This window comes from Thermoascus crustaceus (assembly GCF_041956765.1).
Source record: "Thermoascus crustaceus strain CBS 181.67 unplaced genomic scaffold VTN00scaffold_2, whole genome shotgun sequence".
Taxonomy (NCBI): Eukaryota; Fungi; Ascomycota; class Eurotiomycetes; order Eurotiales; family Thermoascaceae; genus Thermoascus; species Thermoascus crustaceus.
This window is the reverse complement of record NW_027192528.1, coordinates 3,778,449-3,791,416: the sequence shown is the minus strand read 5'-3', so window position 1 is coordinate 3,791,416 and position 12,968 is coordinate 3,778,449. Positions and strand designations below refer to the sequence as shown.

The 12,968-nt window shown below is 48.1% G+C and overlaps 4 protein-coding genes across 4 annotated transcripts; 3 read left to right on the top strand and 1 right to left on the bottom strand.

Moving 5' to 3' along the window:
* Positions 1-2,462: 2,462 nt before the first annotated feature.
* Positions 2,463-3,134, top strand: VTN00DRAFT_4882 (uncharacterized protein; the record flags this gene model as incomplete). Its single annotated transcript, XM_069431353.1, has 2 exons — positions 2,463-2,582; positions 2,655-3,134. 2 exons carry the CDS (start codon positions 2,463-2,465, stop codon positions 3,132-3,134), a joined length of 600 nt encoding a protein of 199 aa, XP_069290397.1.
* Positions 3,135-8,189: 5,055 nt separating this feature from the next.
* On the top strand, positions 8,190-8,921 carry VTN00DRAFT_4881 (uncharacterized protein; the record flags this gene model as incomplete). The annotated part of the gene is made up of 4 exons (XM_069431352.1): positions 8,190-8,258; positions 8,346-8,544; positions 8,633-8,787; positions 8,880-8,921. 4 exons carry the CDS (start codon positions 8,190-8,192, stop codon positions 8,919-8,921), a joined length of 465 nt encoding a protein of 154 aa, XP_069290396.1.
* A 661-nt stretch (positions 8,922-9,582) lies between these two features.
* Positions 9,583-11,100, top strand: VTN00DRAFT_4880 (uncharacterized protein; the record flags this gene model as incomplete). The annotated part of the gene is made up of 1 exon (XM_069431351.1): positions 9,583-11,100. The coding sequence occupies one exon, from the start codon at positions 9,583-9,585 to the stop codon at positions 11,098-11,100; it is 1,518 nt and encodes a 505-aa protein (XP_069290395.1).
* A 355-nt stretch (positions 11,101-11,455) lies between these two features.
* Positions 11,456-12,866, bottom strand: VTN00DRAFT_4879 (uncharacterized protein; the record flags this gene model as incomplete). The annotated part of the gene is made up of 2 exons (XM_069431349.1): positions 11,456-12,607; positions 12,666-12,866. The coding sequence occupies 2 exons, from the start codon at positions 12,864-12,866 to the stop codon at positions 11,456-11,458; spliced, it is 1,353 nt and encodes a 450-aa protein (XP_069290394.1).
* Positions 12,867-12,968: the final 102 nt, after the last annotated feature.

Genomic DNA, 12,968 nt, shown 5'->3' with positions numbered 1-12,968 from the left:
GGACGTTAAACTTGATTAATAATAATAATAATAATGTCCGACAACCCTGGACGTCCGAGAAACACCTTATTAGCCACGACGTAAAAAAAAGGTATATCACTGATGGAATCCGAAATATGCAATGCAAGTAGTTTCGGTAGCGAGATCCGAGTGAATTGCATCGTGTATGAGTATATGCGGTTTCGGATCGAATTGTATCTGTAATGTCCCTTTGACTTTCCCATTTTCCCTCCCTGCAGCTGTCCCAGACCGCTAATCAGACATGCGACTTCTCAGATAGGTACGGACTTATTCTCCGGCATGACCCTAAAAAGCAATGTTCCCTACTGCTTCAAAAGTGAGATGTCACATACGCTATTTGTGATGTGTAATTACAAAATTCGCTTTTTTCTATCATCGATGTACGCATCCCTTTTGCTTTACAATAACGAAACATAATCTCTGGCGTACGTTCTCGCAGGGATCTTCCACTGCAGGCTCAGGACTATAGAAGGAAACATTTGGACTAACTACATAAAGGCACAACAAGGTGCCCCAAAAAGGTCTCTGCACTCAACGTCGAATTTATCATAGTCTCATCATTATATAAAGCAGATGGCAGTTATTGGTACCTAGAAGTGCAGTATTCCATAAAGTTCTGCAGGTTTTCCACTAAGGCGCTCAGGATGCCCAGTCTGATATAAAGTCCGGTTATCTTCCTTCAAAATATTCAGGCCAAACACTTCCACTGTTCCTCTGCAATGCCACTGCCGTGGCCTGCGGCTGAATGTGATATATCACATGAATACCTGGACAAGATCCTGTTACAAACAACTCCTGTTGCTGTAACTATGGTAAAAAGTCGTTTTGGAAATCATCCAAAGAAATCCTCACTATATACGATAGAAATATACAACATCTTGTAATAATCCTGGAAATTTGGATTTCATATAGCATTCGACTCGAGAGTTTCCACGGATACCTAAAGTCATGGAAATCAACAGGAGCCCTCAAGCTTTATTAATTGAATGAGATGCGCTTTGTTGCTGTTTCAGGTGGCATTCTCATACATGGCAATGTTTCATGCCAATGTTGACAGCATATTTGAATGGTCAGCGAGATACGGTTTGGTTATGGAATGGAAGGTTGGTAGAAATGGTAGAAATGAAGATAAGAGGGTGGTTCAATGCATAGGTGCCTGAAGAAATTGAGCTAGAAAGAAAAATTGCCTAGTAAATCGACCGTCCAATAATCAATGTTTAACTCATGTCCGATTACCTATCTCGTTAAAGCGATGGCTGCAGTTCATGGTGTTTCTCAGAGGAACTCTATGTCGCACAAAAACCAGCAAGGCAAGTCAATAGGTAGGCTTCAAGAACTAGGACTAATGAGCTTCTCCAATAGAGCTTCTTAGGTTATTTGTCAGAAATGCATAACCTTCCTACTCATCTGCATATACCAATGTGACCTTCTGAATCATTCACGTGCGCTATGGGGTAACATGGCTATGATTCTGCCCTGATGGACTGTCTGCCTGATGGAAAGTCCAAGATATCTCTCATTTGTTTGTGCTATTGGCAGTTTTATACTTAGGTACCTTCCTAAGAAGGCAGAGTTCTTATTATTTCGTGGTAGTATGAATTGGAGACCCTGCACTCCCCCTCCCTCTTTGGCTATAGAAGCACTGTAGCTGAGAGGAGCTGTGCAAGAATGACTGGATGTCTCATCCTCAACAAAGACCTCTATGCACTGCTCGTAGGTTTCATGAATGCTGATATTCTAGTCCATGTGACTAGGAATGGCGTTTTATTGCGACAGAGTGGCTCCAGTCTTTCAGTGCATCGTAGCTATCCACTGGTGGAGGAATATAGTGCAGAAGCAGACTCTCCGTTCCCAGCATCAAATCGAAACCCTGTAGCTGGATTGCTTAAGCGAATGATCCGATTTTCAATGGAAGATGGATAGGTAAATCGGGTGGTTGAAGGGAACCATGGAACCTCGCCTGTTGGCTAGGTAGGTACAGTACCTGGTAGGGAGTAGGTAAGGTTAGGAACCTGGTACTAAGTGTTGTCCCACATAAAGGAGCCTGGAATAAGCAGTAACTGATGTTACGGAGGATTCCACTACTAATATGACAGACAGAAACGAGAAGATGCCTCTCTAAGGTGGAGGTATCTACTTGTATGTTAGTCTACCCAAATACCAGGCACTCCGTAATCCGTCGCTTCTGTAAATCACCTTCCAGTGGCGTTTATCGCTGTTTGTCTCCGGATCTTTCAGACGTTTCACTGTCAGACATACCTATGACCTAGCGAGGTACGAATTCAGTCCTTGACTTTAGATACTACCTACCTACTTGCAGATGCGTGTCACCGAAGGTTGATATTATCAAAGTATTGGTGGTGACGAGACATCACCGTCGTCAGCATTCGAAACGGCGAAACAATGAAGCAAAGATAACATCAACCCTAATTAACCTAGTGATGTTCTCAGTTAGAGATTTCCTGTCTGTGGTGGCGCAGTTATTGCAGAAGGATGGTGTCAACTTTGTGGAGTACGGAGAGATGCTTGAACAGCGGCTTGGATGTCCAGTAGCACTTCAGGTGAGGTGCTAAATTTTTTGTACAGGCATTTCTTTATCACCAAATACTGTGTTACTAACTCTTTTCTTATAGACAGTCGAGTGGGCCATCCTCGATGAATTCCTCGATGAACAGATACCACGCGCATCGGAAATTATTCTACAGCACGACTTGCCTCTTGGCGAACCATCATCGATATGTGCTAAGATGTACGGAGAATGGGGGACAAGTGGAGTAATACACAAAATCCGAAAGACACAGGTCTACACACGAGCTATGCGAATCCATCTTCTCCCATTGCCACTCGTCTATCTCACGCTCGATGACACTATTGAGACTACGGCAACCTTCAATTGCGAGCAGAAAACTTTGTCTCCGATACCGCAGATTTATTTCATCGGACTGATGCGCAATCTTATCAGCTATCCCGTTGGACACACAAACCGACGCAGAATAGCCAGAGATCTCCTATCATTCATTACTTTCTATATCTTCCATGAGCGGTACAGGGGTATCGAAGAGGAAGATACTGAAACTGAGGAAGAGTTTCAAAAGCGGGTTGAAAAACAGTAGGCTTAACGTAAGCGGACAACGAGCGGTCCGGGACAACGAGCGGTCCGGCCCCTCGAAGAAAAATCGCATCCACCAACGCACTAGATATTGAAGCTTTAATTGCAACAAAATTGGATCTATTTAACTATATACTGAAAGATCTCTATATACTAGGGCATTTAAGCCGATTATGACCAGTTTTATTACAATTACTACATCTTGGGTCCCTACGTGGCAGCCTAGATGACGATGCCTGCGCCTCCTGTTGATCCCGCTCCTCATTAAGTTGCTGTCCTTCCATGCCTGTCAAACTTCCACCGGTTTGAATAAAGCGTCTTGCTGTCTCTTTCTTCTTTTTTTTGACGTTGATTTGAGGCACGAAGCTGATTGACTTCTTGTTGTAATAGGATGATATTCTGCATCGTGACCTCCGCGCTTTTAATCACCTTATCCACCGCCTGATCCACTATTGACGGAGATATTTGATTTTTTTGATTCCGGAGACATTGAATTCGCTTCTTTTGCTGATCCAGTTGATGCATATTAGCTGGTGTCTTTCCTGGATTAAAGGACTGGTTGCTATGTCCTGTTGATGGTGGCGTTGGGGTTTTCAGCTTAATATGAAGCTTTGAAAGCACTCTATTAGGTGAGAGTGGAATTAGGCCAGTTGCAGCAAATCCGCTTTGAATATTTGATGCTGATAAAGCCTGTCGATGGACTGTAGGGTAGATAGATAGAAAATCTTCCTTGCTGATGGCATGGACCCCATTCTTCATCATCTCCGCAATCTTCTGACCATATAGACGTTTTAATGGCGAAAAGCAGCTCACATCTAATGGTTGAAGTAGATGTGAAGAATGTGGTGGCATATATAAAGGAATAATCTTTCTTTCTGTACAGAATCTATCAAATTCTGCAGTGGCATGGCTGCTGTGGCCGTCCAGAATTAGAAGACGATATCTGCCAACAGTACAAGATACTGTATGCTCTTCAAACACCTCTTGAAGCCAGTGAAGGCCTAATGCATCATTTGTCCAGCCATTATCACTAACACTGACTCGGTAATCGCTTGGGACAGCTTTATACCACTGAGATTGGTGATTCTTTGCTGCAAGAATAATCTGTGGAGGTAGAACCCATCCAGCTGTATTTACTGCAATAATTGCAGTCACCCATTCGCGATTCCCAGGTTGTATAGCTTTTGCATGGCTGTCGCGTGTTTCTGATCCACAGACAACTTTGGCCGTTGAAATTATCCCCATTTGAAAGCCAGTTTCATCCATATTATAGATATCTTGTTCAAGGATTCCATGCTTTTGAATAGTATCATGAAACCGCTTAAACCACCCCCTAATAAGCTCTGGATCTTCACATTTGGCTTGTTGATAATCGTACTTTCGGCTGTATTTAGAGCAAAGTTCTGTGTGGCGCTTGATATAGCGGTTGACCCATTTCTCACCGATAGTTGCTTCGGGCGAAGATAACCGTGCAGAAAGCAATAACTGCGCCAAATAGCGTACTGTTGATAATTGGGGGGGGTAGGCCACGTTGATCTAGATCTAGGATCCATGCTAAAAGTGTAGATTCTTCAGTATCTGTTAATTCGCGATTATTTGCAATCAAATCTTCGCGAGAAGAGATTCCTTTGGTGCGTCTCTTTAATGTTGTTGGAGGGACATCATATGCTGAGGCTGCTTTAGAAATTGACTTAAAAAGGCCCTTTTTATAAGCATCAAGAGCTAATTGAACGCGCCCTTCCTTTGAAATATCATTATCTGGTGCCATTGCGGCCAAAAAAAGCTGGTATAGGGGGGTTGTTGAGGTGCGGTATATGGGTTCGGAGCTTCGGACCGCTCGTTGTCCGCTTACGTTACGTCAGAGCATGGTAAGTTAACGTAATCAATCACCGAGCGAGCGGGATCACCGAGCGAGCGGTGCAATCAACACCATTATGAATATGAATAACACTTGATTATTTAACCACACCACCCCCTAATTTGAAGCTACTTACATAAAAAATAATTGCCTATCTAGCAGGGCAGCTGACCCTAGTATGACCTTGAATATTACAGTTGCTGCACCGCGGTGGTGCACGTTTCCTAGGCCGCTCATCACCTTCCTCTACCCCTCTGACTGCATCTGAGCAGCATGCTGAGCAAGCTGCTGGCCTTCTTCAGCTGTCAAAATGCCCCCAGTAGCAATATAAGATCTAGTTGTCTCCTGCTTGCGTTTTTGATGTTGGTTAGCCATGCGTAGCTGTTTGATTTCATGCTCTAAAAGCACTGCATTATTCATCGCAATTTGACAACCCTTGACCACCTGATCAACTGCATGGCTGATTGAACTAGGAGGACTCTGTGTACGCTGCCGCCAGAGGCGCTTGATTAGCTCTGCCTGCTTCTCCAGCTCCCTAGCATTCTTTGGTGTCCCAGCAGTCCAGCTAGATGATTGACTGCTATGGGATGTGCCTGGTGGAGTAGGTGTTTTCAATTGAATATGAAGCTTGTCAAGCACCTGCTCTGGTTTATATGGAACCAGGCCTCCTGCAGCAAATCCACTGCATATATTAGATGCTGTCAGGACATGTGGGCGTACTTGCTGGTAGATTGCAATGAAATCTTGTCAATATGATTGATGCCGTGCTGCATATAGATCTGTGTTTCCTGCCCATATGCACGTTTCAATGGCCCAAAGCAGGCAACATCAAGCGGCTGCAATAAATGCGACGAATGTGGTGGAAGATATAGAGGAATGATCAAATTCTCAGTACAGAACTGATCAAATGCAGTTGTAGCATGGCTATGATGGCCATCTAAAATCAGAAGGCGATATCTGCCTGCTGTACGAGCTTTGGTATGCTCATGGAAAACCTCCTTCAACCAGCACATCCCTAGCTCATTGTTGGTCCAGCCATTATCACTCGTCCCAATTGTCCAGCCCTTTGGTAGGATAGGATACCATTTAGACTGATGATTCTTGGCAGCAAAGATGATCATTGGAGGGAGAGCCCAGCCAGTAGCATTGACTGTCTCAATCACAGTCACCCATTCTCGATTCCCAGGTTGTATTGCTCTAGGCCGGCCCCTAGATTCGGAACCAGTGACAACCTTTGCAGTTGATATTATCCCCATTTGGAAGCCAGTCTCATCAAAGTTGTAAATATCCTGCTCAACAATACCATATTGTTGTATAGCCTCAAGGACACACTGAAACCACTCTCTGATAACCTTTGGATCCTCACAGAGAGCCCGTTGATAGTCGTATCTGCGGCTGTATTTGGATTTGAGCTCGTGGTGGCGATTGATAAATCTTTGGACCCAACACTGGCCAACAGTAGCTGGTGTTTTTAACCGGCTAGATAACAATAAACTGGCCATCTCTCGTACAGTGACTATTCGTGGTGGTAGTCCCCGCTGATCCATAGACAATATCCATTTGAAAAGCACAGATTCTTCTGTGGTAGTGAGCTTTTTGCTGTTTGGTGTTGCATCTACGCGTGCAGAACGCCCGCGGACGCGATGTTTCAATGTTGAATATTTGACATCATATGCATTTGCAGCAGCTTGAATGCTTTTAAATTGGCCATTATTTAAAGCATTAATAGCAAGCAGGATACATCCCTCTTGCTGAACTGCTGAATCTGCTGGTTTGCATGGCATTTTGGTAGTAGAAGATATCAAGCGTGTTGTGTGGAGGAAGCGCGCTCGCTCGGTGATTGATTACGTTAAGTGGAAGCCTTCTGACAAACATTTTTTAATATTGCGGAAATGATAATTTGCGACTGCCGGGAGATTTATAGACCGGAGGGATGATATTTTTATGAACAAAATCTGTTATTATTGATTTAGTCAAGCTACTGGGTATTAAGCTGTCTGATCGAGGGCAAGTATCTCAGCGCGGCTGACTGGATTCATAGTTCATATAATATCAAGCGACTGTAACCAGAGAGTACGAAGAAAAGAAGCTAGGATGGGAATATATAGCGAATTTATTCAATACTATGCATTCTCTTTTCTACAAGTGAATGTGACAATATAATAGGCAAATAAGCTGCCTAATGGAAAATGCAACGAGCGGACCCCTGGCTAGACTGAACGTCTGCATAATTGGTTCAGCATGAGCTAGGTGACGTGAGAGAACATAAGCGTCATCTACACACCCATTGTATGGCAGTCCACGGAACTCTCCCGAATAAGTCCACGGACGTCTGGCTCGCTTGCTATGGTTGAGACAAAAAGTATAGGCTGGAGTTATGGTTGAATACTAAGGATAAAGAAGATCATCATTATATTTAAATTGATTTAGTAATCTCTTTCTAGGATGTCAGCATGCATAATCGTAAGACTATACCATATCGATAGAAAACAGCCGATCAAATTGCCTGCAAAAGTCGATATTTATCCAGGTCTGTGAACTAGTTTTTCGACAGAATAATGGCATTGCCTGCGGGGTCCATCTTTAGAATCCACTTTCAGCTGATAAGATAGAGCTGAAAACGCACTGACTCTTGGAATTTTCTCGGAGTTTTGGGTCTTTCTAAGGGATATTGGATGAGGTGTTCCATGCAAGTGATCAACAAAAGCATCCGACAGTCCCAAGTGGCGGACTTCGATACATGCAACAGACCGAGCAGTGGTTGTCCATTCATCCTCGACTTCGGCGCCGTTTGCCCCTTGGCACGTGACTGATTGCCAGGCCGGCTGGTCACGTGAGTCGTCCCGCGGCAGCGAAAAAGCCAAAAGTTCGGCGCTCGCAAACTCCTCCATCCCCGACCATATCAACTCCACCTCCGCAAACGAAGCACAGCTCTTGGGGAGAGGCGTCAGCGTCTTATTCGGTACTTGGCGGATACCATTCACGTTTGTCCGCCGTCACCTTTAGAACCATTGGGTCTAGAAGGGGAGGCAATCGGTCAAAGTCTTACAGCACACCGGGAACTGGACGACCGGCGCCTTTTCCATTCTTCCGGTACTTTCCTTGTCTTCGAGTTGTTTGAAAGGGCTCTTTAGCCGCACGAGCCGTTCCTTTTCTTACTCTAACTCTCCGATCTTCCGTTTCGACTTTTAAACATCCATCATGGATCACTCGAGAGACCCATGCCCTTGGGTGGCCCTGAGCGACTTCGGTGGCGCTTTCTGTATGGGTGTATGTACTTCTCGAATTCGCTTTCTTGTTTCGTTTATTGCTTGAATAGGAAGCGTCTGGTCAAGTGCTAATACTTGTCTACGTTAGGCGATCGGTGGCGCTGTCTGGCACGGCATTAAAGGTTTCCGGAACAGCCCCTACGGCGAGCGACGGATAGGAGCTATCACAGCGATCAAGGCCCGAGCCCCTGTCCTCGGCGGTAACTTCGGTGTTTGGGGTGGAATGTTCTCAACATTTGACTGTGCTATTAAGGGAATTCGGAAGAAGGAGGACCCATACAATGCCAGTATGTTCTGTCCCCGGGACCACCTCGGAGCATAGAAGGGCACGATCTCGCTTGTGAGATTGGCAATGATATCTGACTATTCGACTAGTTATCGCTGGTTTCTTCACCGGTGGCGCTTTGGCAATCCGTGGTGGTTTCAAGGCCGCAAGGAACTCGGCCATCATGTGCGCCTGCTTTTTGGCCGTTATTGAAGGTGTCGGAATCGGGTTCCAGAGAATGATGGCTGAGAACACCAGATTAGATGTGAGTTTTCCCCTTGGGTAGCGCATTAAAGGCGCTAGCTATTCTGCTGCTCGTCTGTAGCAAAGTTACTGACTCGTGTTTTCTCATTACAGCTCCCTCCACCACCTCCATCGGGGGAGAAGGCCGTCGCATGATCAGCGAAAAATAATTCTTCGAGCGATCTATTCCCTTTCCCGGGAGTCTGCATCGTTCCTCCGTCTTCATATCTCTCTTCTCAGGTGTTGGGTCTGGGTTGTCATTTTTCCGGAGGCATAGCATAGAGGTCTCATTTGCGCATTTGCTCTTATTTCTGCTCTAAAACTATTTCCGAGCACTGTTTTTATAACTGGACTATGGATTCCACGCCCCTTGCATGACGTTTTGATGGTAATCTGAGGCCGAGAAAGCTGTTCCGGCCGGTTCCAACAGAAACGATCTAAGCCGCTGTGCTAATTCCTGTACATTAACATCCGAATAGACAGGTGTAATGTGATATGTGATGTACAGATTCTTGCAGTTCTGCCACTAATCTCAGGAATCAAGCTCCGATGCTACCTTGCTCGGACGACGCACGAATCGCCCGACCTTCCGCAACGGGAACGGTCCTTGACCGGGGGTTGCCGCATCTCAACATCATCATCGTCCGGACTTCGCACTTCGACCGTCGCACAATACCTGCTTACTCTCACAAGTGTGAAGATTTTCAGTTGTTGTTGCTGCTATTTACTTGAGCAAGTCTTCACATTTGTATGTTCAGGATACTTTCGTGAAATCAGTCATCCCCGACCCCCAGCACCTCCGCACACGCCATCTACGATGCCTACACAACCACCACAACCTCCTCCTCCTCGAACATTCAAGCCTGCTCTGATCCTCCACGGCGGCGCAGGCGCCATCTACCGCTCCACTCTCCCTCCCGACCTCTACGCCCGCTACCACGCCTCCCTCCTCTCCTACCTCCGCTCCACCTACGCCCAGCTCAAGAACGGCGCAACCGCCCTCGACGCAGCCGTCCACGCCGTCTCCTTCATGGAAGACGATGAGCTCTTCAACTGCGGCCGCGGCAGCGTCTTCACCTCCGCGGGAACAATCGAAATGGAAGCCTCCGTCATGGTCACCTCTGTCCGGAACCTAGACTCCGGCCCCGGAGCGATGAAACGCGGCGCGGGGGTCATACAGATCCGGAACGTGAAGAACCCGATCAAACTCGCGCGCGAGGCGCTCCTCCGGACGGGGTACGACGAGGACGGCCAACCCAACGGCGATGGCGGGAACATGCACTGTCAGATGAGCGGGCCGTACGTCGAGAGGACGCTGGCGAAGGAGTGGGGGCTGGAGTTCGAGCCTGATGAATATTTCTGGACGAAGAGACGGTGGGAGGAGCATCGGAGGGGTTTGGAGGGAAAGGAAAAGGAGGAGATAACCATGAGCCAGGGCACCGTGGGATGTGTCTGTCTCGATCAGTGGGGGGATCTGGCTGTAGCGACGAGTACGGGTGGCATGACGAATAAGAAACCTGGAAGGGTTGGGGATACGCCTACGCTGGGAGCGGGGTTCTGGGCTGAGGCGTGGGATGTCGAGAGAGAAGAGACTGCGGATGCACCTGTCACAGACGCGGCGGCGGGAATGGTATATAGACCGCAGTCACAACCTCCGTCGGGATCGACGAGACATCCTCTAGACTCGACTTCCCCTTTCATACCCTGGTTAAACCTCGTCAACGATATCCGCTCCCTTCTAGGAGACTGCATTCCCCATTTCCGTCCTTCACCCCAATCATCTCCCCCATATCCATACACATACGCTCCCATAGACCAGTCCCCGCCGCCACCCTATGAATACGAAAAGAACCAACCGCTCTCCTCCTCATCTTCCTCTACCTCCCCCATCACCAAAGGATCCAAGACCAAGACCACCCGCCGCGCCATCGCCCTCTCCGGCACCGGCAACGGCGACTCCTTCCTCCGCATCAACGCCGCACGCACCGTCTCTGCCATGCTACGCTTCTCCTCGCCCCAATCGTATCCACAAACCCTCGCGGAGGCTGTCACCGCTATCGCTGGTCCGGGCGGTGAGCTGGAGCGGTCCGCTGGTAAGCGATGGGGCAGGACGAGCGAGGGGCAAGGTGGGATTATTGGGATTGAAGTTGATGTTGGAGATCGCGCTGAAGCGGAAGCGGATGCGGTGGGAGAGGAGAAGGGGCTTAGCCTGCGGAGAGGGAAGGTGGTGTTCGATTTTAATTGCGGGGGCATGTTCCGGGCTTGGATGGAGGAGGTGGATGGAGGGAAGGGGGAAAGGGAGAGGGTTATGGTTTTTAGGGAGGAGTATCGGTAGATTTCTTTCCGTTCTTTAGTCTCTCTATTGCTTGTAATGATGATGAATGCGTATTTTGCGTTTAAGATAAATAGATCGTAGCCGCCATGTTATACGGTATTTGATTTGGTTGGTTTCGTCAATCTGTTATACGCCTACAGTTCTGCAGGCGGATGGATAGTCAACGGTGCGTTCATTAAATATACATTACAAGGAGGAAAAATTATATTTTTCAATCCGAATTGTGGCTCACAGAAGAGCAGTTCTCAAGAGCCATACACGGCCAGATATTTTCAATCCATGAGATCCACCCCACTGCATGTACTGTCGAACACAGTACAACACCTGTACCTGTATATGAACCATGAGAACAGACCTACCACCCCTCCAAAGCCGTAAACTTAGCACGCACACCATCCTTCGGAGACACGGTGACCCCCCTCTTCAGCAGCAGCTCCGCGTCGGGGTTCTCCAGTTCCATGTGGAACTTCCCAACAGTGACAGCGACCAGACACGCGAGCTCCCCCTTGGCGAATCCCTGCCCGATACAGCTCCGGGGCCCATGGATGAAGGACATGAACGCATAGTTGCTGTCCGCGCCGCCGGTGTTGGCTCGTCCGGGCCCCATCCACCGCTCTGGGTTGAACTCGTTCGCGTCGGGGCCCCAGAACTGCGTGCTGCGATTGATCGCTTCGGGAGCGAGGAGGATGATGGTGCCCTTCGGGATCGGGGAGCCAACGATGGTGGTATCGCGGGAGGCTTCGCGCACGGTGATCGGGACAGGGGGATAGTAACGGAGGACCTCGTGGCAGAAGGCGTTGAGGTAGGGGAGGGAGTCGACGGCGGAGGCGGAAGCGGGGGTTCGGTCTTGTACGGAGATGGGGGGTAGGTTGGCGCGGACTTCCTCGCGCAGACGAGTCTGCATCTCCGGGTGCTTGCAGAGAGCGTAAATGGCCCATTGTAACGCGCTGGATGTCGTCTCGTGGCCGGCGGCGAGGAAGGTCATCATCTGGTCAACAAGGTTCTCCTCGGAGAATGCGCCGCTCCTGAGGGCGACGGAGATAATATCCACATCGCTGGCGGCGTCCTTCTGTTTCTCCATCTTCTCCTTTTTCTGGCGGATGATCTGCCGTGCCACGGTCCGAATGTACTCAGATGCTGCTTTAATCTCAATGTTCCGTTTGAGGGGTAGTTTGACGATGAGTCGCAGGTCCATGATAAACAAGCCGAGTAACGTGACATATCTCATGAGAAGCGAGGGCTCGATAAGTATCCGCCGATATTGCTCGTTCAGCTTGTTACTTGGGTCGCGCAGGGAGTGGAAGTCTTGATCCATTCCTGCCACTCCGACAATATCTAGAGTGGCCCTGCTTGCCCAGTCACCCATTATGACCAGATTGTCTCCAGACTTGCTTTGAATATGCTTTTCGATCATGGTCACCATCTCCACGCCCTTGGACCAGAAGATTGGGTAAAGGTCCTTGACATGACGATAGGAGAATGCGGGCAGAAGATTCTTGCGTTGGGCCTGAAGAAACTCGTCAGAAGCTGAGGAAGGTTTGAAAGGGGCTGGAGCAATTGCGAACCTTATGTTCGTCTCCCTCCGCGAGTAGCAATCCTGTTCCAGTAACACGGCTGAGTTGGACCCTGGCAAGGTCCGACTTGTCAAAGTCATAGGCCTTCTGCACGAGCACCTCTCTCAAGGCACTGGGATTCGTCACTAACACCCGCTCTAGGTTTCCCACCATATAGTACCGGATAAGTCCATTGTTAGGTATTGTCTCCATCCATCTGCGAGCACGAGCAGCTGGAGACTCTAGGAAAATTGAACCTGAGTTGCCTTTGAGCCAATGGCGTCCCTGGATGATGTCAGAATATGATCTGTTTCA